We start from the raw sequence: 24,555 nt of genomic DNA on the forward strand, positions 1-24,555 counted from the left end.
CGTCGATCTATCTTTTCTGTTTGAAAAAGGCTATTTTCTACCCTTTATTGAATAATTGATCGGCCCTTTCTACTAGTTATTTTATTGGTTCCTTTGCCCAATCTTTTTTTACTGATTTGGGGTTCTTGTCGTTGTTATGTTTCAAGACCTACTCCTCGTTTTTAACTACACTTTTTTTTTTTTTTTTTTTTTTTTTTTTTTTTTTTTAAAAAAAAAAGGAAGAAACATAAAATAATAAGCTTCCAAGTATGGGTACTATTTTTATTGCTTACTGAAATATTATCAATCTTTATTATTTTCCTAAATAAACGAAATGCTATAGAAAAGATTTTTTTTTTTGTACATGTCGATCTTTCTTCAAAAATTCCTTTTAGTCTAGACCCAATTTTTTTTTTTTTATTTTAATTTGCACTTTTGAAGCCCTTCTTTTAATTCGATTTATTTTTGACAGACAAAAAAAAAAAATTTATCATATAATTTAAACGTGAAAAATGATGGTCTCCTTAAATCTATTATCACCATTTATAATAAACCAGACATTTACAGTTATTTTTGTATCCTCACTTTCTCCTTCTACTTGTGATTCCCCTATTATTGATTACACATGCAAATGTATTATTAATGCGTATCACTTTCTCGATTGGCGTAAAAGAAAAAAAAAGAGAGAGAGAGAAACACATAGCAACCAGCTCCGATGATGAGCTATATTTACTTTTTTGGATATTTCCTATCTTGACAATTATTACTTTTTCATTAACACTGCGTTTGTTATAATTGATTTAAAATAATAGGAGCCATATATTCCTACTGTATATTATTATTATTATTAATATCGTTTATTTACTTTCATTATTATGATTTTTTTTTTATTGATCACCTTTCTTTTTGACAAAAAACCAAAAAAAAAATGTTACATACTTTAATTGCACAACGTTTCTCGCTTTTTGAAATAAAATCATGTAGATTTCCTTTCTTCCAATCATTTTAGAATGTGTCTATTTCTATAGTTACCCTAAGCTTGATATGTGGTCGCATAAATATATTTTGTACTTGCTTACTTTCTAAAAATGTCAAATAAGAATGAAACCAAATTTAGAAATCAAGAAAAAGCGTATAATAAGAGGATAATTATGTTTACCGATCTCTACACTATAATAGACATATACATCTATCTATTCACAGGTGTTAAAATTAAATTATATTACGTAATTTTCTTTCCTTCCCTTACTTCTATATTATTACATAATCATATCATATTGAATAATCATGGATTAAAAAAAATATGATTTATTATCATAATATAATATTGATAAAACAGCAAAAAATATTAAAACGATATATACCTGTGTGAATTAAACCAAATCAATAAAAAAAAAAAAACGAATAAAATAAGAAGGGTATTATATGTCTTTTTTTTTCCTTTTTTTTTATATATATACATTTATATATGTCACTTGCAAAACTGTTTAAAAGAATGAGTATTCAAACTAATGAACAAAATTTGACCATAAATTCTATAGAATCATTAAGTGGCCAACATTCAATGAATTATAGAACGAAAACTTACTCTGATTGTATCATTTGCATGGTTCGCTTCAAGACAAGCAACCTTTACAGCACCCAACATTGTGATCATATCACTTGTCGTGATTGTATTCGAAACTATCTATTTAGTATACTTAAGAAGAATCGATGTACATCTTATGAAACCATTGAATGTCCTAGTCCACATTGTAAATACTATTTTAATACAGAAGAGATACTCGATAGTTGCTTTACTAATGATGAAATTAAGAATTGGTGGCAAGAGGCTATACTAAAGTGTTATATATTAAATAAGGTATCAATCAATCAATCAATCAATCTATATTCATATATGTGTATGTGTGTGTGTGTGTGTGTAACGTATAATGGGCTACTACTATAATTATGACTGACTTAGCTGTATAAACATATATGAATGTGTATATTTATATGTGTATACACATATACAGATTTATTGTCCTTTTAAAGAGTGTGGTGCTGTATTTGATGCAGATATTCAATATACAAAAACATGCACTTTCACAGAATGCTATGAATGTCATCGGGGATTCTGCATTGCCTGTCAAACTGCCTGGCATCCTGGTATATTCTTTTTTTCCCCCCTTCTTTATTACATAATACATGTCTCTTCTCTTTTTTTTTATTCGTTCTATTTGCATATAGGTGTTATGAAGAAAATAGATGATGAAAAAGATTTACAGAAAACTTTAAAAAAAGCCGAAAAAAGTTACTGGACTCGATGTCCAAAATGTGGACAATTAATTGAAAAAATGGTAAAATTGATAATGATTAAACATTTTTTTTTTTACTATATAATTCTTATTTATATGTTTATAAAATAATAGAATGGATGTACTTCTATGATATGTACATGTGGAATCTCTTTGTAAGTTGAGTGAACAAACTTATCTTTAATATATATATGCCTAAAAAAAAAACAAAAACAAAACAAAAAGTTGCTATCGCTGTGGTAGTGAAACTAATAGTCAATATTCTTGCAAAAATCGATGTGAAAGGCTTTCCTCTGAAGATTTGAAACTATTTCGTAGTCCAATGTTTGATTTAAAAAAGCAAGAAAAGAAGCTTAAAGAATAAGCAATTGTAATTTTAAAACACCGTCGTCGTCATAAAATTAAAGTTTTTCTTTAAATAACAGAATAAAAATCTTTTTTTTTTTTTTTTTTTTTTTTTTTTTTTTTTTGAATTGTTATTATTTATTTATTTATTTGTTCTTTCTTCTTATATTATTCATTCGGGAGCTATATTCAATTAACATGTCCAGTACAATAACATCAAATACAACCTCTTCTTCTTCAACAGATACTTCTTCTTCAGATCAATCAATAAGCAAATTACCACCGCCTTCAGCCTTGTTAAATTTTGATAACGTAATGAATAAACCTAATTCACCTAGACAGGTCTATATCCTTCCCCCACCTTCTTCCTTACCAGGCTATCATCTCCCTCCACCACCACCACCACCACAACAACAACAACAACAACAGCAGCAGCAGCAGCAACATTATTACTTACAAACAGAGCATTCTCCTTCTCCTCCTCCTCCTTCTTATTATTCTGGTATTAAAAGAAAAAATAATACTAACTCGGTTATTACGTCAAATTATTCTACAATAACAACAGCAGCAACAGCAGCAACAAAAACAACGACAACTAAAAAAAGAGCTAAAAAGACTAACACCGCAACAACAAACACCACTAGTATGACAGATGACATTTCTGCCGCTGCTGCCACCCTAGCTTCATTTGCTTCTAATAGCTATGAATTGGATTCAAACAAAACAACAACTATTCCAAAAAAGAGACATTATAAAAAATATAATAAAGAAACAGACATGTTATCAAAACAACAAGAGAATCAAGTTTTAGAGGTAACCTAAGGGAATTTTTTTTTTTTTTTTTTTTTTTTCGTTTTCTTTTTTCCTTCTTTAAACTAAAACCTAATTTAGGCGGCTAGAATTTTAGTGGACATTTCGAGATGCGTTGTTCGTCAAGTCAGTGTTGCTCATTAAAACCTTCTTTTTTTTTTCTCTCTCTTTTTGTAAATAAATAAATAAATAAATAAATAAAAAATATTTGTATACATTTGACATAAATTTAGTCATGATAACAAACATTATATGTGTATATTTGTGTATACATATAAAAAAAAAAGTACAACTCACTTCTTGTACAACTAAATTATTGTCATTATCATTATCATTATCATTATTTTTTTTTTTAAAAATTTCTTATGCAGATTAAATCTAATATTTTTGTACACAGTTTTATTATCATTAACGTCTCTTTCCTTTCTTCTTTCTATGGTTTTTTGTAACAATAATATGATCGGCCCAATCTGTTAGTATTTCGTCTTTTTGAGGTGTAATCTGTCGGGTTCCCCACACAGTAGTACGAGGACTATGATTCTCTTCTGTGGATATAGCTGCAACGGATTCCGCTAATGCTTGTGATAAATGTTCTTCGTTTTCTTCTGCTGTCAAAGGAGGTCGATACATATTGAAGAATGGATCATTTTCTAACATTTGTCGTTCAGCTTCTTGCTCTTTTTCAACTTGAAGCTTTTGTTTGGATTCTGCTTGTCGTCTTTTTTGTTCTTCTCTTCTTTCTTTATCCTTTCTCTTTTTAACTCTTGCTACAAGTTCTTCTATTCTCCCAAAAAAAAAAAAAAAAAATTGTGTGTGTATGTTATTATCTTGTTATATATATATATATATATTTATCTACATATTTACGGTTATAAACTTCAATTGTCTTTGATGAAACTATATCCTTCACATCAATTTCTAAGAATGTGACATCACAAGCAAGAGGTAAATGACTGAGATATTTGCATTTCTTACGAAGTTCCTCAGTTAAAGTTGATTCTTGAACATTAGTGACTAGCGCTTGTAGCCTGTGAGGGAATTGATGATAATCACCAAATTCGTGTTTTAGAATACGAATATCAAGTGGATGAAGATAGACATGTTGTCCATCAACTGCTTGATAAAAATAATAATCTTGAGTGGGCATAGAATCATGCATAGTATTGACTGAATGCTGTCGATAAAGTGGTTGCCTTTGACGCGTTGTAGTAGGTGTTTTCGTTTCTTCAATAAAATCTACTCCACCTTGGTGTGATTGATGGTGTCGATAGGCTTCTGGTACCTTCTCTTCTTCTCCTTCTTCTTCTTTCTTATCTTTGAATGGTTGATCATGCAAGGGAGCTTTCCCATGTTTCCTTGAATATTTTGCAACAGCTTCAAAGATCATTTCGGAAGTTTGTATAGCTAATTCTAATTCCTTTGTCCTTTGTTGGCGTAACTGTTTTATCTTATTTGAAACAAGTGTTAGACTTTTTTCAATAAAAGGAATTTCCTCAGTTGACCCCCATCCATTGGCATCTGATAAAGCTTCATTTAATTCAATCCTATCTCTCCTATATTCTCCTTCAAAATAATCAGGACTTCCTAACATGAAACGGGCAAATGTCATAGCACCAGGTGTAAAATGCCATGGAATAAGTGGTGTATCTGGCTTAATATAATTTGAAACTACATTCTCTGGTAATGGCCAGGTATCTGAGATAGGGAAAGCCAAGGTAGAATGACTAGAACGTTGTATCAATGCCATCTCAATGCGATCTCCCTCTCTAACACCACAAGAGAGTGAAGCAGTTTGACCTGATGTAGGAACATGTTCAGATATTGCGAAAGGTTTTGTAATACGTACTGGCTTAAGATCGGCTTCATAGATAGATTCCCAACAAATAGGACATTTACGCCATGACGATTTACGATTCTCGCGTAATTCCAGATAATGCAAAATACAAGGCAAACAATAAATATGTCCACATTTTGTAACTCTAGGTGCAGTTGGAGGTGATAAACATATAGGACAAGATTGAGCTTCTGAAGAAGAAATAAGCTAATAATAATAATATTAATATTAAATATGAATCCTGTTTATATGTATACACATAATATATTCTTTAAGAGAGACGTACAACTTGTTCAATTGTATCCCAATCAAAATTAGCATCTGGATCTGCCAATTGATAAATATAATCTCCAATAGGATTTAATATGAACCGAAAACTAATAGAAAAGATTAATTACAGCCTTTTTTTTTTCGTTGTACTTTATGATTTTAATATTTTACTTTACTTTGCATTAATGAATCTTTCTTTATTGAAAGGCTGATAAGAGGTTACTTTTGTTTTACGATAGTTAGGTATAGGCGCATGTCGTTGTCTTTCAGGGAATGAGAAACTTAAAAGATGATTTAGAGATACACGACCCTTTTTATCTGTTGAGCCTCCTGTTTTTTGTGCTACTTTAACAATATCCATGTCATTTGTTATTTGATTTGAATCGTGATGATGATTAGACTGGGTTCGTCTTTTATCTATTTATATAAATCGTTAATATCAGGACGACAGTTTATGCATATAATTACTTTGACGTTTCTTCTGATTCGTATTATTATTTCTATAGTTTATTTTTCGATTATTATCAGTATGTTTATTATTATTTGTATTTGAATTTATATTTGTAGATGTTGTTGTTGTTGTTGGTGTTGTTGTTGATGACGATGATGATGATGAAGATGTTTTGACCGATGCTGGTACAAAACTAGGTGCTGAAACGTTCATTATGACTTGTGAAGATACAAAAGCTTTTCTTTAAATATTTGTGTATATGTATATGTATATGTATATATATGAGTTCTAAGAGTTTGGTATATAAGTCATATATTATATATTCTTTAGAGTTTTTACTTTTTACTTTTAAAAATTTAATGTACAATTGTATAAAATAAAAAATAAATGATTTAAAAGTATATAAAGGTATGCGTATATAAAAATAGTATAAAATCAAACGAGAATATAAGCAACTATTATATTCTGTAAAAGTATAATTAAGGGAAAAAAAAAAATTTTACTACCAAACAAAAATGCTAAATAAAACTACAGTTTGGATAAGCCCGCAGTAAGTATGTAAAATGAATTACCAAATTATTTTTGAAAAATATCTAAGGACAACCCATAAAATTACCTTTTATAAATAAAGTAAACCAATTTGTGAAAATATTTCGTCATAGTTTAATACTTCCCCAACTAAATAGCATGTAGTACACAAATGGATTTTAGGCTGTTAGTAGAAAAAAGAAAACTAAAGTCTATCAAGCACCTTGCAATTTTATTTCAAAAAGAAAATGTAGACACACTTGATCTTTTACTTGGAATAGTTGATTGATATTATTAGTAAGAATTTGGCTGCAGATATTAATTGCTCCAATACTTAGTAGTGTTACTTTCTTTAAGCCTTTTTTTTTTTTTTTTTTTTTTTTTTTTTTATTTATTTTCATTACTTTAGAATTATTCAATCAAGGTCAATTCTACAATAAAGTGTATCTCAGCTAATGATTTTTTTATATGGAATTTAACTTATGGTTTAGGGAATTCTCCACTACAATAAGCTAATAGCTTTTCATATTTTCATCTTCAACTGTTGTATCAAAAAAAGTTTATTTTTGAACATGACTATTGCACTCTTTGATAGATGCTATCCTAATATTACTTCATAACTGCCTACAACAAGAGTGGTTACTATAATCATATGTGGCACTAAGTTTGCTTAAAGAGCTTCTTCTTGAGCTATTACCTAACGATTTAAACTAGCTTTTCAGATACAAAAAAAAAAAAAACAATTCCTTAAGCAATCAAGGACATGTTCTTTAAATTTAAACATGTTTTTTTTTTCAAAATTCTTATTCATCATAGTTCAGTAGTTATCAGTAGCTTTATATCTAATGTGTCCCGATACTTTTTCCTTTATTCAACTTGCTTTTTTTTTTGGAATTAAAATAATGATTCCATCATTTGCAGGTAATTCTCAATTGGATCCCAAATTTATAGACAAATTGATCATATTATTAGTAAAGGTTATTATCTAACTTATTGTTATACAAGTCATAAATAAATATAACAGTTTGATCTTCTTTAGTTGACTTTAGTGCATTTTTCAGTATCTTCTTTTTGGAATTATTTTAACTGTTAAATATTGTTTTTTTGTTGGCAATTGTTTCAAAATCTTTTTTTGATTAGATATTTTATCGTGGCCAAATAAATCCCATAATATTAAATGCTTTTTATTTTATTTTATTTTTTTTTACTATTCATAAACACTATGTCGATTATCTCTAGGAAAAAAAAAAAGACAAACTGAGTTGAGAAAAAGCGCTACAGTTAATCGGCATTTGTTGTTTTAACTTTACTTATCCCCATAATTGATGGGTATCCAATCACTTCGAAATATTTATCCGTGTACGTCATCAGATGTTTGGCTGACCCTGAGGAATACTGTGGGGGAGGGGTTGATAAAAAAAAAAGTGGACCTAAAAAAAAAAAAAAAAAGGTTATTTCAAACATCCATTTTTTTTTTATACATAATATAAATCGGCAAAAAGATGGCTTCTCGATTCACCCGTTTAACTACTTCTGTTCCCAAGGTAAATAGTTGGAATCTTTGTTTTTCGTTATTAAAAATGCCAGCTTCCGTACTTTCTTTTTGAACAATTCGAATTCAATATACAAGCTGCATTATTCCTTTTCACATGTCAATTTTTTCGATGAACTAATTCATATATACGCATTTTATTTTGATTTAAATAAATTTATATAGCTTACTCGTGGTTATGCTGCCGCTCCTACCATAATCAAGGTAAATGAGTCCAGAGAAGGAGGGAAAAAAAAGAGAAAAGGATTCGTTGAAGATTATAAATATTTAACTATTAGTGTTAATTTAGGCTCCCATCACACTTTATGGTCTTGATGGTCGTTACGCTACTGCCCTTTACACTGCTGCTGCTCGTCAAAATGTTCTCGAAGCTGTTGAAAAGGATCTCAAGTCACTTACTCAAGCCATTCAAAAAGATCAAGCTCTTCGAGGATTTTTAGAAAACCCTACAGTTACTCGTTCCACCAAGATGCAAGGTATTACTTCCGCCATGAAGAAGACTGGTAAACCTAATAAAATTACTGAAAATTTCTTTGATACTTTGGCTGAAAATGGCCGTTTGGATCAAACTTCCAAGGTTATTGAAGCTTTCTCTCAATTGATGAGCGCTCATCGTAACGAATTGCCTCTTATCATTACTTCCGCTAAGGTATTAAATGATTATATATGTGGTGAGAGTGGTAAAAAAAAATGAGATAGGAGATTTAGCTAATAATTGAATGTTATTTATAGGCTTTGGATAAGAATGCTTTGAATAAGATTGTTGATTCCCTTCAAAAGTCTAATCTTGCTGAAGGTAAGAAGCTTCTTGTCTCTAACAAAGTTAAGCCTGATATCCTTGGCGGTATTTTGGTTGAAATTGGTGATAAGAGTATCGATTTGACTGTTTCATCTAAGCTTGCCAAATTAAACAAGTTGATTACTGGTAAGTTTTTTTTTTTTTTTTTTTTTTTTCTAAAGTATATAAATATTAACAAACTCACTTTTCAATTTTCTTATTCTTTGTATAATTTATAATAGATTCCATTTAAACGAACAATAAATATTTATATGTATAGATATACATTTATATAAATAAGTGTATATAGATATATGAAAGAAAGGAATATACATTTGTAAAGCTTTATTCTATATATAAAATACTTGAAAATAATTATGCATCATGCTTATCTTGGAATAAGTTGCAATAAATCAAATGTCAAGAAAAGATGGAAAATAATAGTTTTCTTCTCTCTTTGCCAGAAGCCAACTTGGACTTCTATGTCTAACATACATACCTGGCGATAGAGTAAAGATTATTTGTAAATCTAATGTAAGAAATTATCAACTCTGAGTTAAAATCCTGACGCACTGTATACATAAAAAAAAAAAAAAATTAATATCATTCTCTGCGAGATCTAAATATGATAATAGATTTATAACTGATAATATCATGATAGAAAAAAGAAAAAGAATACAAGCAAGAAAACTACTTTTGGTGTTTCTGGACACGCTTATAGACACTTGAAGAAGACTACTTTATAGGCTTTGAGATGGTGGTGGTAGTGGTTTTTTTTTTTTTTTTTTTTAGATTCTCTATGAATTTTGGACCTTGAGCATAAATAGACTGTTATATAAATTCAAGTATTTAATAATAGTGTAGAGGCTTATTACCGCTTTCAATAATGGGAATTAATAAAGCTTATAACGTGAAGATAGCCCTATATAAATATTAATATACAATCATTGTAGTATATCATCTTCTTTTCTTCATTACTAGCTGGAATGGACTTGAAACTTAATTATTTATTTAAGTAACAGATGATTAAAAATCTGTAAGTCGCTGCTGAAACTCAAACTGATAAGATATGTTGCATTTTTTTTTGAGACTTATTAGTAACTGTTTTATCATCATGTTAAAATAATCTATGTACAACCTTTTATAATAACCATATATGGCTTTTTTCTTTCCTTTCTCTTTCTCTTTTTCTTTTTCTATTTTTCATTTTCTTTTAATAAAGTCTCCTCATTTATACCATCAATAATGGAAAGTAGTACCATCAGTCAATCAACTTCCATTCTAAACACAAACCGTTACTCTTCAGCATCGACAAAGTTACCTTCAATAACTAATAATACTAGCTCTTTAATGCCAGCATTGGAATTCACAATTCAAGAAAATATACCAGTTGACATTTCTAAACATAATTCACAAGCTTTCTATACAACTCTTTCATATAAAAATGACATATTTTATTACTATCAACAAGACCCACCACCCTCTATAGCAACTAATCGACAAGAACAAGAGGCTGCAAGTGATCAACAACCATCTATCAATATATATCTACTCTATAATGAGCATAAACATCCCTTATGGCAACTAACACATAGAGACCGATATAGAATAACTCTAAAATACCAACAACATTATTGCTCATTAACAATGATGGCATCTCCACAATTTAGATTCACTTTCTCAAATCAAACCTATTATTGGCAAATGCAACCTACACCATCAAGCTATGCTTTAAAATGTTATCAAATAGAGTCGGAAGAAACTGTAATAGCTGACTTACAAAATAATCGATTTTCTCTATTTTATCCTTCTTCTACCATTACCAACAATCCCTTCAGACAACAACAACAGCAGCAGCAAACCTTCAATAGTGATTTTTTACGAATTGATCCTTTTACAACACTTTTAGTATTAACTGGATTATTAGTGAATCAATATGTTAAGAATAGGTTGCCATCTTCAGATGGTGGGAATGCTTTACCAATGATTGTTGTGAAACCTAATGATACCACCAAGTTATTATCAGATCAAATCAATGTAAGCCGAAAATCAAATGATAGAATGGACTATGAAGTAGAGCAGGAAGAAGATACTACAAGTATTTCATCGTCGTCTAATGACAACCATAACAGAAATTATCCAGGTCATCAAAACTTAGTGGATGATTCTGAGCAACAAGGAAATCGATGGTCGACTTCTGTAGCTTCCTTTAAGAGTATTGAATTAGATTCTGGCTTATGTCATTGTTGGTGGGGCTACACCTGCTGGTGGTCTTGGTTCCCCTTCTGTATGCCAGGTGGCTGGTGTGATAGGATATATAATCGAATAACGAAAAAGACAGAAACAAATAATAGTAGTAATAACAATAGACCAAATAAAATAACTCGATCAACTAGAACGTTGTCAAAGCAAGGTTGGCAACAACAACATTATTAATAAACATCATGACTAGTTGTATTTCTATCATAGCGTATCGTTAGTGTGTCGCTTTTAAAAAATTTGACTGAATAAATATGAAGTATGTAAAGAATATCATGATTTCCTAAAATTTATAACTCAAATGAATGCATCATTTTCAATGTCCTTGATAAAGAAAGACCATTATGGTTTTCCCTTGTTCCTTGACTCTTTTTTTTTTTTTTTTTTCTTTTTTTTTTCTTTTTTTTTTTAACTGATTAGGGCGACACAGCATAAAAAAATTGCTTTATGCTCATTGGTCATTTTTATTTATTTTATTTTTTATTTTATTTTATTTTTTAATAAATAAAATTTATTGAAAAAAAAAATATTAGTTAAAGCATTTCAAGTTAATTAAACGTATATAATGACTATAACGCATCGACAAAAGCCATCCAGTAGTTCAGTAAACACAACAGCAAATGCAGATGGTAGTTCAGGCATAGATGATAAAGAGCCACCTAAATATCATTGTGATGCATGTTCTAATGATGTGACCAATACAGTACGTATTCGATGTGCTGATAAAGATTGTCCAGACTTTGATCTTTGCGTTACTTGTTTTTGTGGAGGTGCAGAACCGGTCAAACATAAAACATGGCATGATTATCGCATTGTCAAACCTCACAATTTTCCCATCTTTAGTGAAGATTGGGATGCAGATGAGGAACTATTGTTAATTGAAGCAGCGGAAAAAATGGGTATTGGTAATTGGCAAGCTATTGCTGATTATGTGGGCACGAAAAGTAAAAACGAATGCGAACAACACTATTTGAATGTCTATGTCTCTAGCCCTAATTGGCCATTACCACGCATGAATCTCAAATTTGAAACAAGTGAAGACGAATGCCGTGAACGTAAACGACAACGTTTACAACAATCTCGAGGATTGATACCACGTAAACCATCTACATCGCAACCTCATAATTCTAAGCCTATTACAAGTGGACCTGCCTTTCATGAGATTCAAGGCTACATGCCTCGTCGTTTTGAATTTGAAACGGAATATGAGAATGATGCAGAACAGTTTGTGAAAGACATGGTTTTTAATGATGACGATACACCTGAAGAAATTGACTTGAAAGTGATGGTTTTAGACATTTATAATTCAAGACTGGATCGTCGAATGGAGCGTAAGAAGCTCATATTTGAAAGGAAATGGCTAGATTTTAAACGTATGCAAGCTGTTGAACGAAAGCGACAAAAGGAAGAACGCGAGATATACAATAAGACTCGCGTATTTTGTAGATTACAGACAGAAACAGATTATGAGGTATTTGTTAAGGGACTTATAAAAGAACAGCAATTACGGGATAGAATAGCAACATTACAAGAGTGGAGACAAGCAGGTCTTACGACAATAAGACAAGGAGAACAATATGAACGTGAAAAGCAAAATCGATTAGCCCAATTAAAGACATTTGTTTCATTATCGAGTGAAAGAATGGGTACAGTTGGAACGGCTCAGCGTAATACATACCGTTCACAAATGGCAGCACTCGCTACATCAAATGGTGCAAATTATTATCGTGATAGAGGAGGACAAACAAGTTCAACGAGCACTCTTAGTTCAACAATCACAGCAGCTGCTCCTTCTGGAGGAAGGAAACCTGCTAATCCATTAAATATCAAAGATGCAGATGGAGTTCATTTATTGACAGAAGAAGAACAAGTTTTATGCTCAACGTTGCGTATTATGCCTAGACCATACCTTGTCATTAAGGACACAATATTAAAGGAATACGCAAAGCAGGGTTACCTGAAACGAAGACAAGCCCGTGCATTGATTAAAATTGATGTAAATAAAACAAGCCGTATATATGATTTCTTTGTAGAAAGTGGATGGATCAAAGCATTCAAAGATCCGTCGACAATAGCATCAACATCAACTCCAGTATCTGAACCCGCTCATACATCATCATCATCATCAACTACTGCTAATCCTCCACCTTCTTCTGAACCGTCTCCAACACAAAATAATACTGATACTGTAACACATTCACCAATGCCAACTGAAGTGAACTAAAATAGCATTTAGGATTTGTTTGTTTGTTTTAAATCATTATATATTTGTAAAGAAGGAAAAAAAATAATAGCCACTTTTTTTTTCCTTTTCTTTTTCTTTTTTCTTTTTTTTTTTTTTCCTTTTTTTATTATTATTTATGTATACATATTTATATATTCTAGATCATAAAGTTAGTTACAAGTGTCATATTGTACACAATTTACATAATACTTATCTTGATGTACAAAATTATAAACAATATATACACTTATGATAACTCTACTTTACTTCCTTTAGAAGGTATTTACAAAAGAATATTGCTTTTCTTGGGAGTAGTTACATATTGAGATCATTCCCAATGTTACTGCATCTTTAAAGAGTGGCATTTCATTATATATAACCTTCTATAGGTTAAAGTATGTTTATTTATATATAAAAGAGTTATATCAATCAAATATTATTATTTGCTTTGTTAATCTAAAACAAGTTTATTATCTGCATCTTGTAGTTAGTATAACCATAAATTAGCGTTAATGTTTAGTAGGCATAAAAAATTTTGTGAGTTGAAGCTATCTTTTAATTGTATTAACTGAAATCTAAGAAAAACAATTACAACAACAATAGAGTATTAATAGTAAGGAATACTGAATTAGCTACATTTTATATTAAACGATAACTTTTTTTTTTAACAAAAACGTACTCAAATTTCATTTTAAATCAAGTGGTTTATTATTTACAATAACGGTCAGCTTTCAATTTTTCTCTTCTATCCAATAAAGCTTCTGCTAAACGGCCTTCTGTTTTTGCTCTCTTTAATTCTCGTTTATCTTCTTCTGTATAAGCCTTACTTCCTCCGTATGATTGATATTTTTTACTATAAATTAAAAATTTAAATAAGTGTATTGCATTCTATATTAAAAAATAAAAAAGTATTCTTACATATTTGATTCAGAAATAGCGCCTTGTCCTCCCTTTTTTTTTGTCTTTTGTTTATATTTAAATCGTGCTTGACAATAGACTCTAAATGTCTCACAAAAACCAACATCATCTGCATCAGCACGAATACGAACACCTCCTCCAGCGATTTCATCCACCATCAAAAATTTTCCATGAACATTCTCGAATGCAATACCTGCATCTGTTAAGACAGGCTTCCATTCTTCTTGACCACCAATAGCTTCACTATCGCAACTTACAACGCCAAATTTATCACATTTGAGGTATTTACCATTAGCTGATTTTAATGTGAATGCATCAGTCGATCCTATAACACGAGCACCAACAAAAACTTGTTGCATAATTATAGGCTCTGGCGTTGCAGTATCGGGTAAAGGATAAGCTAGAAATCGATCGTCTTCATCAACACATACACAAATAGGTGGTTCACTTGGGTGTGTAATGAACAATGGTCCAACAAGATCCTCAATAGCATCTGCACGTACCCATACCTGATCTGTTGATCCTTCAATTTCGCGATCTTCATGTTCAGATGAGCGATGTTTTCTTTTTTTCTTTCTAAAATGACACTAAAACATTAAATTAAAGTTATAAATGTATATAGATATCATTGCGTCCTTACTTGTGCTCTTTATCGCCTTTAAAAACTAATTTATTTCTCTTTGGTGCTTTATCAGACATTTTTTTTTAACAAAGAGCTGAAAGAAAATATAACGTGAAATCCATAGGAAGTCAAAAAAAAAAAAAAAAAAAAATGTATATACATATATGCACCACAATTATATAGCAGTAACAACGTAATTTATAGGTGGTACATTATTTAAGAGTAATTTTAACTTCAAAAAAAAAATAAGCTTAACTTATAAAAATCTGATATGTATTAAATGTTAAGAACTATTTGACAGTTTTATTTGTGTACATAATCAATAAAATTGGGGGTTGGTTTGCAAAGAAAGGAAAATAGACTACATAAAATTGAAATTACTTTATTCTTTAATTTTACTGCCCATAAAGTGCTATGATCCATATTACTTAATTGATTATGTTCTGCAAATATGACAGACTGTATTTGATATTATATTATATGTATTCATTTATTGAAGTAATTATGATGATACATACCTGCATGTGAAAGAAACTTTACTTTGGTATGACAATATATAATATGTAATTTTAAGCCTTAAGTACAAAAAAATACATGTAGGACAAAAGATTACATGCATATTATAAGCATAAAACATCTGTTTTTTTTTTAAAAAAAAAAAAAGTTTCCATTACAACGATGTTATTTCAAGTGTATATTTATATACAAACAATTGTTGTATATTCCTTGCTGTTAGAAATACAACATAACTAACATTATTTATTCTTATCATAAAAGTTGGGTACACAGAAGCGTCATGCAAAAAAAAAAAAAAAAAAAAAAAAAAAAAAAAAAAAAAAAAAAAAAGGTGGACTAGCCTCACACATGCACATACTCCAAAATTATTATTTATTTATTTATTTATTTTTTTTTTCAAACCATTTATTTTATTGCTTCCTCTTTTCATTCTCTTTTTTTCTTCTTCGAGTTATTGATAGTCAAATCAATACAAGTCGTTATCATGCAGTCATCAAATTATTATTACCAGCCTCAATGTATGATTCCATCTTCTACTATTATTGACTCAAATATCATTATTGAAGAAGAATCAGATGGAAATGATACAATACCAGATAAAAGATCAGGTAGAAGAAAGATCAAGATTGAATACATTAGTGACAAATCAAGAAGACATATCACTTTTTCTAAACGAAAGGCTGGAATAATGAAAAAAGTATATTTAATATACACCTAAAAAAACAAAAAAAAATAAAATAATACGTATAGTAATCATTATATATTACATAGGCTTATGAGTTGAGTACACTGACAGGTACTCAAGTTTTACTTTTAGTAGTTTCTGAAACTGGTCTCGTTTACACTTTTACTACATCTAAACTACAGCCACTTGTTACAAAACCTGAAGGAAAAAGTTTAATTCAATCTTGTTTAAATGCTCCTGATTCAATTGAGTCAACTTCTTCTGTAATAGATCAACAAACTCAGCTTAATGAATCCATAACACCTTCTAGTATCAATCATTTGTCTAAATCTTTTTCATCTATGGTTAGTATCATAAATAACATATATGCATAAGTTAGAGGCCTTTTTTTTTCTATATATAACAGAATGAGAATGTTACCTTTTTTCTACATTCTATTCAATTGCACCCTATACAAACGTCATGCTTTACTGAAAAAAAAAATATCCATGAGCTCATAGATTAATTTTATTCTTGCTTTACTTAGACAAATAATCCTAATTATTATAGATCAGTAGATCATTCTGCGAATAATGAGTATATTGAAGATAGAGAGGTAATAGTATGGAAGTGAATATACGAATATGTAAATGTATAAGGAAAAAAAAAACTAATACTCTCATTAATATAGGATTTTAGTAATATGACATCTAATTCACCTATGCTTATGAATAATTCACCAAACTTAAATTATAACGCAACAATGACATATTATGGTAATCCTTCTATAAATGCAACATCTACTACTACCAATAATACAGCAGTAGAACCTTCATTATATTCATACAATCTATCTATTTCACAACAAAATACTGATAATAGGTACTGGGCTAATAACAGTAAGTTCCAGAATGATACCAAAAGATAAAAAAAAACATCCATTATACATCATTACTTTACATACAAATATACATTCAAAAGATTAAGACGAAAAAAAACCCCTATATCAAAACCTTTCATATCACATTCTATGTATTTATTGATACACACATATATAAATATACTCCTTTCTATATTATGTATCTCTAACTATTAATTTATTTATTATTATTAAAATTACTGTATAACAGAGAGTACTATATTACATAATACATAAAGACTTGTCTAAATGTTATATATCCATTTTTTTTAAGAAAAAAATATTAGCTTAATATTATACGTAAAAAGATCCTTCTTATTAATATTTGTATTCATGAAATAGATTAATATTATAGTTATTATACTTGAACCAAATGGATTTGATTATAATGTACACACGCACACACATATATATATATATGTATATAAATATTATATACGTATATTTCAAGTATTTATAAATATAAAAATATATTTTATAAGCTATTTATGTATATCTAAATATATCTATTTATAGCTGATGTATACATTAACAAAATATTCTAATAGTTAAGTGTCTCTTCAATACAAACGTTTATGAAATCTTTTTTATACATCATGTTAACCCCAAAATGTCTACTAAGTTGTTCTCTGACTTGCTTTTTAGTCACTGTTGTTAAATCTGCTGTAGCAGTTATATACTGTACTGCTCGACGTATTTCTTCGTCTGTTGGATGAAAGCTACTATTATTATCCATCATCATAGTGTTTGAAATTATAGGACTATATCCCTGCTGATGAAGGGCTATATCATCACCATGCACGCTACCTTCACCACTATAGACTGAAGTTGAGGAAAGCATATGCATATGCTGTGGTGGTCCCAAGTTTAACATTGGATTTGAATTTAACATAACGGATGATGCTGGTCCTGATAAATTTTGATGAGAATATCTAAAGCTTAAATTATCACCGTTATATAATTGATTATTACCACCAATAAAGCTTGCAGACGATGTCATTGGAAGATGACTCATACTTGCAGGATAACTGAGAGCAGGAGGAGGAGGAGGAGGAGTGAGAAAATTACTATTTACGGAAGTATAGGAGCCTAAAGTTGGAACACCAGCAGCTGTGCGATGCGTTGTTGAAGCTGTAATTGCTGTACCTTTGGTCTCGACTGATCCTGTCTCCCAAATTTCATTCTCGTGCTCATTCCATTTTTTCAAGGGAATTGACTTTGGATCAAATTTACCTTCCTCCACTGTTAACACTTTCTTTTGTCCATCATCTCCTAATACAACTCGTGTATTTCCCCAAGAGAAATCATCAAAGTGCCAAAATGCGTAAATGGGTATAAAAAATGAAAATATTGGAATAGCCAAGATATAAACAATCATCCAGCCTATATGCTCCCACTAGTATGTATAATAGTAAGTAATTGTACAACGTAACTTTCTTTCTTTCTTTTTTTTTTTTTCCTTCTTACCTTTCTACGAACAATAAAAATAATGGCTTGTAAACCGTAAACACCACATAAAGTAATGATAGAAATAAATGGAACTTGATCTGCATTTGTAATTAATCTATATATAAGGAATCCTAAATAGCAAACCACAGCAGGCATAACAAGTGTACTAAGAAGGTCAAGTATGACGACGAATCGCATAGAGAAACAGCAGAAACCACAAAGTTGAGGTAAAAAAACTAATTCACCTAAATTATGAATAGTTGAATTGATCCAACGACGTCTTTGAGAGAGTAATACACTCCATCGATCGGGTGCATTCGTTAAACACCCAGCATCTGCTGTAAATTTTGTTTTATAAGTAGGAAAATGCTTCAGAATTAAAGTAGTTAAATATCGGTCTTCACCAAGATGAAGCAAGTTTTTTTGATGTAAGGTATTAACCCTATTCTCTGCATAATCATCAATAACCTGATTACTAACTAGAAGTGGTTGGTTCTTCACTCCAGGTGAACGAATACGGTACATGCAAAAGCAGCCAGGTAAACAAGTGACAGATCCAAACAAGGATTCAAACGCTTTTGATAAGAAATGCGAAATATAATATTCATAGACCTGAATCATAGTGACCCAACTATCCTTTTCATTTGCAAGTCGTGTTTCGCCACATAGACCTACTACCTTCGAATCATGTACAAAACAGGATACCATACGGTTAAGAGAATCGGGTAACACTTCAGTATCAGCATCTACCATAAGTATAAACTCATAGAAACCAGGATTGACGCCAATCACATTTTTAATCTGATGATATATTTCTAGTTCCATAGGCGTCATGGGAGCTTCAAAATGAACTTTATTTAAAAATCTCATCAATACCATTTGTGAGTCGCGCTTCCCTCTGTTTCCAGGTTTTACTCGCTCGTTTGGAGCGCCTACTTTGACCACGACAACATATGGAACAACATGTCCAGAACATTCATATAAACCCGAGTATATCTTGGCTTGATTATGTTGCTTGATGCTTTCACCAAGTGATAAAAATGATAAAGGCTCAGGATCTACGTTGGGATCAACTCCAAGGATATCAAGTACAATACGAGGCGTAGGCCTATCATTACCGCTACCAATAATCATGCCATCACATACAAGGAAAAGTAGCTTGCGTTTATCATCATAGCGTAAAACAGCAATAGAATCAATTGTTTTACGAAGGGATTCTTCACTTTCAGTATAGCATGGAACTTGGCATACAATAAATTTATCATAATCTTCTGGTTCGCGAAATGATCCCAACTGTAACGCAGCTAAGAATTTAAAAAGAATAACGGCACATAAAAACCCTATACATTTATATATATATATATATATATATAGTTAAAAAAAATAAATAAGTATCCATTGTAATTCAAAATATTACCTGTTACAATTAATAAAAAGTATTCAGAGAATAAACATTGAAGTGATCTTCTTGTATCTACTTTTCCAACAAAGAATAGGTTACGTAAACAAACCAATTGCCTCATTCTTAATTCTGGAGATATAGGTAGCGCATCAAAATGCTTTGAAATATCAGTTCCAGCTAATTGACGAAATAATTGAACAATACTGTTTTCCATAAAGTTCAAGTCCAAATTTTCAGGTGGTGCTATACCTACTGGTGCACGTGGAGTACGACCTCCTAATAGATAATAAGTCATATCATATACGTCACCATGAAGTACAGCCCAACTACGATGTGTACTGATATCTCCCACATTTACGACATTTGTAGCTTGACGAATAATATCGGAGGGCTCATAGCCCATAAAACCTATTCTGTAATTCCTACGCAGAAAGACCATTTGCTCAAAGTACCAATCAGGTCGGTAATCATCAGTAAAAAATCTAAAATCGTGATATGCAGCATTCTTGTCTGTCAGGTTATATTGAAAATCAAGCACGAGTTCTTCAGGGATCCTACCCGTTACGCCATCACAAAGAGAAGAGACCTGAACAGGGAAAAGGTTTGTCGCATCCTTACCAGCATAATCATAAATAGCATTGTCAGGTATTACTTCAGAGGCCCAGTGGTGAGGTGCAAACTTGGTTAAATCAAAGACCTCGCCACGAATAGTGACAAGAGCACTCTTTTTGGTTGACCGAGATTGAAGTTCAGATAGAGAATAAACATCTTGATGAGGACAGATTAAGGGACCGAAAAAGATAATGAAAACGACCATAACAGAGGATAAGAAGAAAATAAGCATACAAAGAACTACTTTTTCTCTCCATGCCAAGCGAACATCACGTCGTTTCATACCACCACAATAATTTAAGAAAGGTGAGGGAGCCCACCAGGTTAAAAGCCATACAAATATAATCCATTTACATCTAATATTCGACATAGGTTCATTGGCCTCATCTCCTATATCTTTCGATTTCTCACCTTTAAAGTTGGGTCCATTCAAACCTGCAGTTTGATAATAATCAGACGAAAATTTGTCTGGCGACATTAACATAGTTTGTCTATTTTCATTCCCGGCGCCCGAAAATACATTTGAGCCATTCAGATCGTATATAGCAGATTCATTCGTATAGTCGTCCTCAGATATTGCAGAGGAAATAAGATCATCATTATAAGAACAAAGGTCAAAAGACTTTTGTCCATGTATGCCAGAATCCATTAAAGAATTTTTTACTTTTTTTGTTTCTGATTTTTCTAAGCTTCTCAAATCATCTTCTAGAATTCGAAATGCATGATTCGATAAAAATACCTGGATACATAAGTTTTGAATTGTTAAAGTGATATTCTTCATGCAGAAACCCTCCTCCCCCCTTTTTTTTTACCTTTGTTTTTCCAATAGTCATAATATCGTCACCCCAGTTCATAGATTGAGCTACATATATACATTTATCTCGTAACCCTAAACTAGAATCTACTATGGTATTCACTGTATTAGGAATGGAAGCATAATATCTGTTCCAAAACTCTTCAAATGTAAAGACAGCAATGTAATAGCCTTTTTTTATATGTCTGATTAATTCAGAAAACTTAAAATGTCTTTGCTGAACAGCTATTTTTTTAATATCACACGACCTAGGGAGGGATAAATCATTAGGACGAATGCATAACACAGACCACAAGAGTGAAGAAGAAAGTGCTTTTGATAAGTCATTAATACCAGTTACTAAAAGATCAGCAACACTTGAAACATCTGATTGCAATGACGTTGATAGTATTTGACTTACATCGATTGACTTTCGATAACGAGCTATAGACAAATTTGAAGAAGGCCCTACGGTGGGTGAACGCAGAGGACGAATACCTTGCTGCTGAGAAAAGACCCTATTTTGAGTGCTATCATCCTGACCTAAAATTTTTGAATTAAATAAACAGGATATAAGGCTATTTGTAGTAGGTGGATTATATGCATTCCCCGCGAACAAAGTAATGAAGTCGTTACTAAGATAGTCTTGATTACGCTCAGTAAAATATTGAGGATCATAAGTTGCTGAACCCCAAAAGTGTTGAATTGTAAATAACTTGGAATTATTATCAGCTTTTTTAAAACTCAGGATTTGATCTTTTATAGCACTCTTATTAGCTCTTGCATAATTATCCATTAAGGTTTCATCATCAGTATAGCGTTGCTGCTGCTGCTGCCCGGAGGCTTGTGTATTCATAATGGACCACAGACCTTTAGATGGATGCATAAAAAGATCAACGATGGCTGTGCTTGCAGGTGTGTTTTCAATGAGGTTTGAAGTCATTCCTTGCTCTGCATATTCTTGTCGATCATGTTCAAAAATATGCGCATACATCAATTGGTGGACTGTCTCTTGAATAAAATGAAAAGCAAGCTGATCAAATTCACTCCCATTTTGTTTCGAGTAAACCCAACCAGGTATATCAAGCAAACCAATTAATCTATGGCTGTTTTTAGGTGCTAGTCGATTGTTGATCTGCTCTACTAGCCATGTGAACAACAAAGAATATAAAGATTGTGCAAGATCATCCCTGTGTTTACTGGATTGTTTTGCATCTAAAAATAGAGTTGTGATATCTCTCTTTATTAGCTTACTTTTAAATGTCAACGTGCTTAACAGTGAATTAGGGTCAACACCAAGTAGATCAGCAGTTATTGTTAAAGAGTCAATATTTTTAACTGTAGCAGCATCTTGAGCATTTTGAGAATCTTGTATAAAATGAATATTGCCTAAATGTAAAATAGCTGCTAGGACTTGGAATATTTGACTTACTCTATATTTTTGAGGTAAGATTGATTTTAATGCATTTCGTAGCTCAATATCACTTGAAAGATCATCCAGTGATGATGCTTTTGAAGTATTTGTTCTAGAAAGATACTGAAAGGTTGACCAGTCAGATAAACGTAGTACACTTTTCTCTTCAGAAGTTGCTGCTGATAATAAATTGTAAAACACATGAAAGCTACGTTCGTTTTGCCCAGCCTCTGTAACTCTTGATTTCTCTAAAGCATAAGGTAAAAATCTAGCACCTATCAGTCTGCCTCTTTCGGAAAAATGAATTTCTGAAAAAAGCGCACATCGTGAAGCATTGTCATGTTGATTTGTTTTAGCATGGCTAAATGCATGAATAATTGTTTGAGCATGTACTATATTTGACTGTGTACGGGTCGTTTTTCGATGTGTACTAAGTGAAATTAAATAATCTATTGACTGCTTGAATTGTTCAGATTTTCCACTTCCACTTTCACCACTATTATACAATGAGGAGGTTATAAAAAAATGATTTAATAGAAAAAAAAATGATATTACCTAAATAATATATACTGATTCATATTAGTTCTTCTCATGATTAAATAAGCGTGGTTTATGAGTTGATATAAATGAGGTTCTCTCCATTGGTTTGTTTTTGCACTTGATGTATCCTTATATTCTGTAATATAATTTGCTTTATCATTGGCTTGTTTATCTTTATTGTTTGTATCGAACGAGTTTAATACAATTAAAACTGATGGACCTATATTTGTATAGATAAAACCATTAAGATATCTTTGTCGCAATATTTCAGCAATTTCATCTGAAGAAGGTTCTCGAGATAATTGTGTTAAGTCGGCAATTGTTGTTGACTGTGACATTTATATTAGATTGGTGAACTGTGATATAAATTGATAGTTTATTGTACTTCTTCCTTCATTAATTATAAATATAAATATATGTTTATATATATATTATTTAAAGCAAATATATATATATATATACTAATAGCTTCTTTGGTAATAATTATTCGTATAACAAAAAGGATAATCGAAAAAAAAATCAAAGAAAATAATAATATTTTATATTTCAGATCTCTCCTTTTATATAACTCCTTCGTAAATAAAGAACAGGACATCACTCATTTTGTTAAAATGTTATCTCCTTGAATCTAAGGGCTATTCAGTTAATCAAATACCTTATGAATGTAGTTAGAAATAATCAATACAAGCGCTATATTTCTTTTGGATAGCATGATATGTATATATATATTTGTTTAATTGTATGCATATATTTGAATACCATGTGAATGATATAAAATGGCTGACCATTTATATATATATTTATATATATAAATATGGTATTATTATTCCAACTGTAAGGTTAATGATACATACAATGAATTTATCAATAAGGAGACAACATGTTATACATGTAGTAATATAAGATCTATTAAATGCTATATATCAACTTGCGATTAATATTCTTTTTCTTTTTTTTTCTTTTTTTTTTTCTTTTTTTTTTTTGGAAAGGTAATCTGATACATCTACTTTAACATAGTGTATTTATTACAACGTATTTATTGTATTCTATCATATTTAATATACCCCTTAAAATCTTTAAATAGTATACAATGGTAGTTATAAATGCTTATTACATGTGTATACTATTTACATATGCTTACATCTTCGATATATATGTATATATATAAATAAACATGTATATGTATGTGGCATTGTCTTCTTGTCTAAAATATACATACATATAATCTTTAAATATATAAAAGCTATAACGCCATATATATGTGAACTATTTAAAATTTGAATCATAACTCTTCAAAATAGTAACAATAATGGCTTTTGTCAAACGAACATTTCTTTCATTTTTGCTAATAAGCAGCTATGTGTCAATAATAATAATAA

General features: G+C 30.6%; 9 protein-coding genes across 9 annotated transcripts; 6 read left to right on the forward strand and 3 right to left on the reverse strand.

Annotated features, from left to right (window-relative positions):
* The first annotated feature begins 1,429 nt into the window (after nt 1-1,429).
* BX663DRAFT_454807 (uncharacterized protein) lies at nt 1,430-2,703 on the forward strand. The gene is made up of 4 exons (XM_051523830.1): nt 1,430-1,840; nt 1,995-2,318; nt 2,391-2,431; nt 2,502-2,703. Exons 1-4 carry the CDS (start codon nt 1,448-1,450, stop codon nt 2,638-2,640), a joined length of 897 nt encoding a protein of 298 aa, XP_051382692.1. The 5' UTR covers nt 1,430-1,447; the 3' UTR covers nt 2,641-2,703.
* Nucleotides 2,704-2,819: 116 nt separating this feature from the next.
* Nucleotides 2,820-3,575, forward strand: BX663DRAFT_552113 (uncharacterized protein; the record flags this gene model as incomplete). Its single annotated transcript, XM_051531339.1, has 2 exons — nt 2,820-3,434; nt 3,513-3,575. 2 exons carry the CDS (start codon nt 2,820-2,822, stop codon nt 3,573-3,575), a joined length of 678 nt encoding a protein of 225 aa, XP_051382693.1.
* A 264-nt stretch (nt 3,576-3,839) lies between these two features.
* BX663DRAFT_531243 (uncharacterized protein) lies at nt 3,840-5,896 on the reverse strand (the record flags this gene model as incomplete). Its single annotated transcript, XM_051530366.1, has 4 exons — nt 3,840-4,210; nt 4,299-5,472; nt 5,552-5,642; nt 5,712-5,896. 4 exons carry the CDS (start codon nt 5,894-5,896, stop codon nt 3,840-3,842), a joined length of 1,821 nt encoding a protein of 606 aa, XP_051382694.1.
* Nucleotides 5,897-7,981: 2,085 nt separating this feature from the next.
* BX663DRAFT_510216 (OSCP/delta subunit of ATPase) lies at nt 7,982-9,415 on the forward strand. Its single transcript, XM_051527727.1, has 5 exons — nt 7,982-8,058; nt 8,232-8,270; nt 8,356-8,715; nt 8,799-8,991; nt 9,087-9,415. The coding sequence occupies exons 1-5, from the start codon at nt 8,017-8,019 to the stop codon at nt 9,095-9,097; spliced, it is 645 nt and encodes a 214-aa protein (XP_051382695.1). The 5' UTR covers nt 7,982-8,016; the 3' UTR covers nt 9,098-9,415.
* Nucleotides 9,416-9,964: 549 nt separating this feature from the next.
* On the forward strand, nt 9,965-11,465 carry BX663DRAFT_510219 (uncharacterized protein). Its single transcript, XM_051527728.1, has one exon. It carries the CDS (start codon nt 10,090-10,092, stop codon nt 11,278-11,280), a length of 1,191 nt encoding a protein of 396 aa, XP_051382696.1. The 5' UTR covers nt 9,965-10,089; the 3' UTR covers nt 11,281-11,465.
* Nucleotides 11,466-11,609: 144 nt separating this feature from the next.
* Nucleotides 11,610-13,440, forward strand: BX663DRAFT_473146 (uncharacterized protein). The gene has a single exon (XM_051524191.1). The coding sequence runs from the start codon at nt 11,669-11,671 to the stop codon at nt 13,325-13,327; it is 1,659 nt and encodes a 552-aa protein (XP_051382697.1). The 5' UTR covers nt 11,610-11,668; the 3' UTR covers nt 13,328-13,440.
* A 254-nt stretch (nt 13,441-13,694) lies between these two features.
* BX663DRAFT_473148 (FRG1-like family-domain-containing protein) lies at nt 13,695-14,985 on the reverse strand. The gene is made up of 4 exons (XM_051524192.1): nt 14,886-14,985; nt 14,246-14,821; nt 14,007-14,180; nt 13,695-13,902 (listed from the first exon to the last, which is right to left on the reverse strand). Exons 1-3 carry the CDS (start codon nt 14,942-14,944, stop codon nt 14,036-14,038), a joined length of 780 nt encoding a protein of 259 aa, XP_051382698.1. The 5' UTR covers nt 14,945-14,985; the 3' UTR covers nt 13,695-13,902; nt 14,007-14,035.
* An 807-nt stretch (nt 14,986-15,792) lies between these two features.
* BX663DRAFT_510224 (uncharacterized protein) lies at nt 15,793-17,196 on the forward strand. The gene is made up of 4 exons (XM_051527729.1): nt 15,793-16,080; nt 16,155-16,412; nt 16,595-16,663; nt 16,739-17,196. Exons 1-4 carry the CDS (start codon nt 15,868-15,870, stop codon nt 16,973-16,975), a joined length of 777 nt encoding a protein of 258 aa, XP_051382699.1. The 5' UTR covers nt 15,793-15,867; the 3' UTR covers nt 16,976-17,196.
* A 217-nt stretch (nt 17,197-17,413) lies between these two features.
* BX663DRAFT_510227 (P-loop containing nucleoside triphosphate hydrolase protein) lies at nt 17,414-23,697 on the reverse strand. The gene is made up of 7 exons (XM_051527730.1): nt 23,639-23,697; nt 23,192-23,567; nt 21,242-23,132; nt 19,833-21,168; nt 19,039-19,755; nt 18,434-18,954; nt 17,414-18,362 (listed from the first exon to the last, which is right to left on the reverse strand). Exons 2-7 carry the CDS (start codon nt 23,512-23,514, stop codon nt 17,508-17,510), a joined length of 5,643 nt encoding a protein of 1,880 aa, XP_051382700.1. The 5' UTR covers nt 23,515-23,567; nt 23,639-23,697; the 3' UTR covers nt 17,414-17,507.
* Between the last annotated feature and the right edge of the window lie 858 nt (nt 23,698-24,555).

The sequence above is a fragment of the Cokeromyces recurvatus genome, assembly GCF_025118155.1.
Source record: "Cokeromyces recurvatus strain NRRL 2243 chromosome Unknown BX663scaffold_13, whole genome shotgun sequence".
NCBI lineage: Eukaryota > Fungi > Mucoromycota > Mucoromycetes > Mucorales > Mucoraceae > Cokeromyces > Cokeromyces recurvatus.

Coding starts and splice junctions, on each gene's coding strand:
- BX663DRAFT_510219 (XM_051527728.1), top strand. CDS start 10,090: ATGGAAAGTAGTACCATCAGTCAATCAACTTCCATTCTAAACACAAAC.
- BX663DRAFT_454807 (XM_051523830.1), top strand. CDS start 1,448: ATGTCACTTGCAAAACTGTTTAAAAGAATGAGTATTCAAACTAATGAA. Junction 1,841..1,994: donor AGTGTTATATATTAAATAAG/GTATCAATCAAT, acceptor ACACATATACAG/ATTTATTGTCCTTTTAAAGA. Junction 2,319..2,390: donor GACAATTAATTGAAAAAATG/GTAAAATTGATA, acceptor ATAAAATAATAG/AATGGATGTACTTCTATGAT.
- BX663DRAFT_510216 (XM_051527727.1), top strand. CDS start 8,017: ATGGCTTCTCGATTCACCCGTTTAACTACTTCTGTTCCCAAG. Junction 8,059..8,231: donor TAACTACTTCTGTTCCCAAG/GTAAATAGTTGG, acceptor AAATTTATATAG/CTTACTCGTGGTTATGCTGC. Junction 8,271..8,355: donor CCGCTCCTACCATAATCAAG/GTAAATGAGTCC, acceptor GTGTTAATTTAG/GCTCCCATCACACTTTATGG.
- BX663DRAFT_510224 (XM_051527729.1), top strand. CDS start 15,868: ATGCAGTCATCAAATTATTATTACCAGCCTCAATGTATGATTCCATCT. Junction 16,081..16,154: donor AGGCTGGAATAATGAAAAAA/GTATATTTAATA, acceptor TATATTACATAG/GCTTATGAGTTGAGTACACT. Junction 16,664..16,738: donor AGTATATTGAAGATAGAGAG/GTAATAGTATGG, acceptor TCATTAATATAG/GATTTTAGTAATATGACATC.
- BX663DRAFT_510227 (XM_051527730.1), bottom strand. CDS start 23,514: ATGTCACAGTCAACAACAATTGCCGACTTAACACAATTATCTCGAGAA. Junction 23,133..23,191: donor AATCAGTATATATTATTTAG/GTAATATCATTT, acceptor ATTGTATAATAG/TGGTGAAAGTGGAAGTGGAA. Junction 19,756..19,832: donor CTTTTTATTAATTGTAACAG/GTAATATTTTGA, acceptor ATAAATGTATAG/GGTTTTTATGTGCCGTTATT.
- BX663DRAFT_473146 (XM_051524191.1), top strand. CDS start 11,669: ATGACTATAACGCATCGACAAAAGCCATCCAGTAGTTCAGTAAACACA.
- BX663DRAFT_473148 (XM_051524192.1), bottom strand. CDS start 14,944: ATGTCTGATAAAGCACCAAAGAGAAATAAATTAGTTTTTAAAGGCGAT. Junction 14,822..14,885: donor AAAGGCGATAAAGAGCACAA/GTAAGGACGCAA, acceptor GTGTCATTTTAG/AAAGAAAAAAAGAAAACATC. Junction 14,181..14,245: donor GCTATTTCTGAATCAAATAT/GTAAGAATACTT, acceptor TTTAATTTATAG/TAAAAAATATCAATCATACG.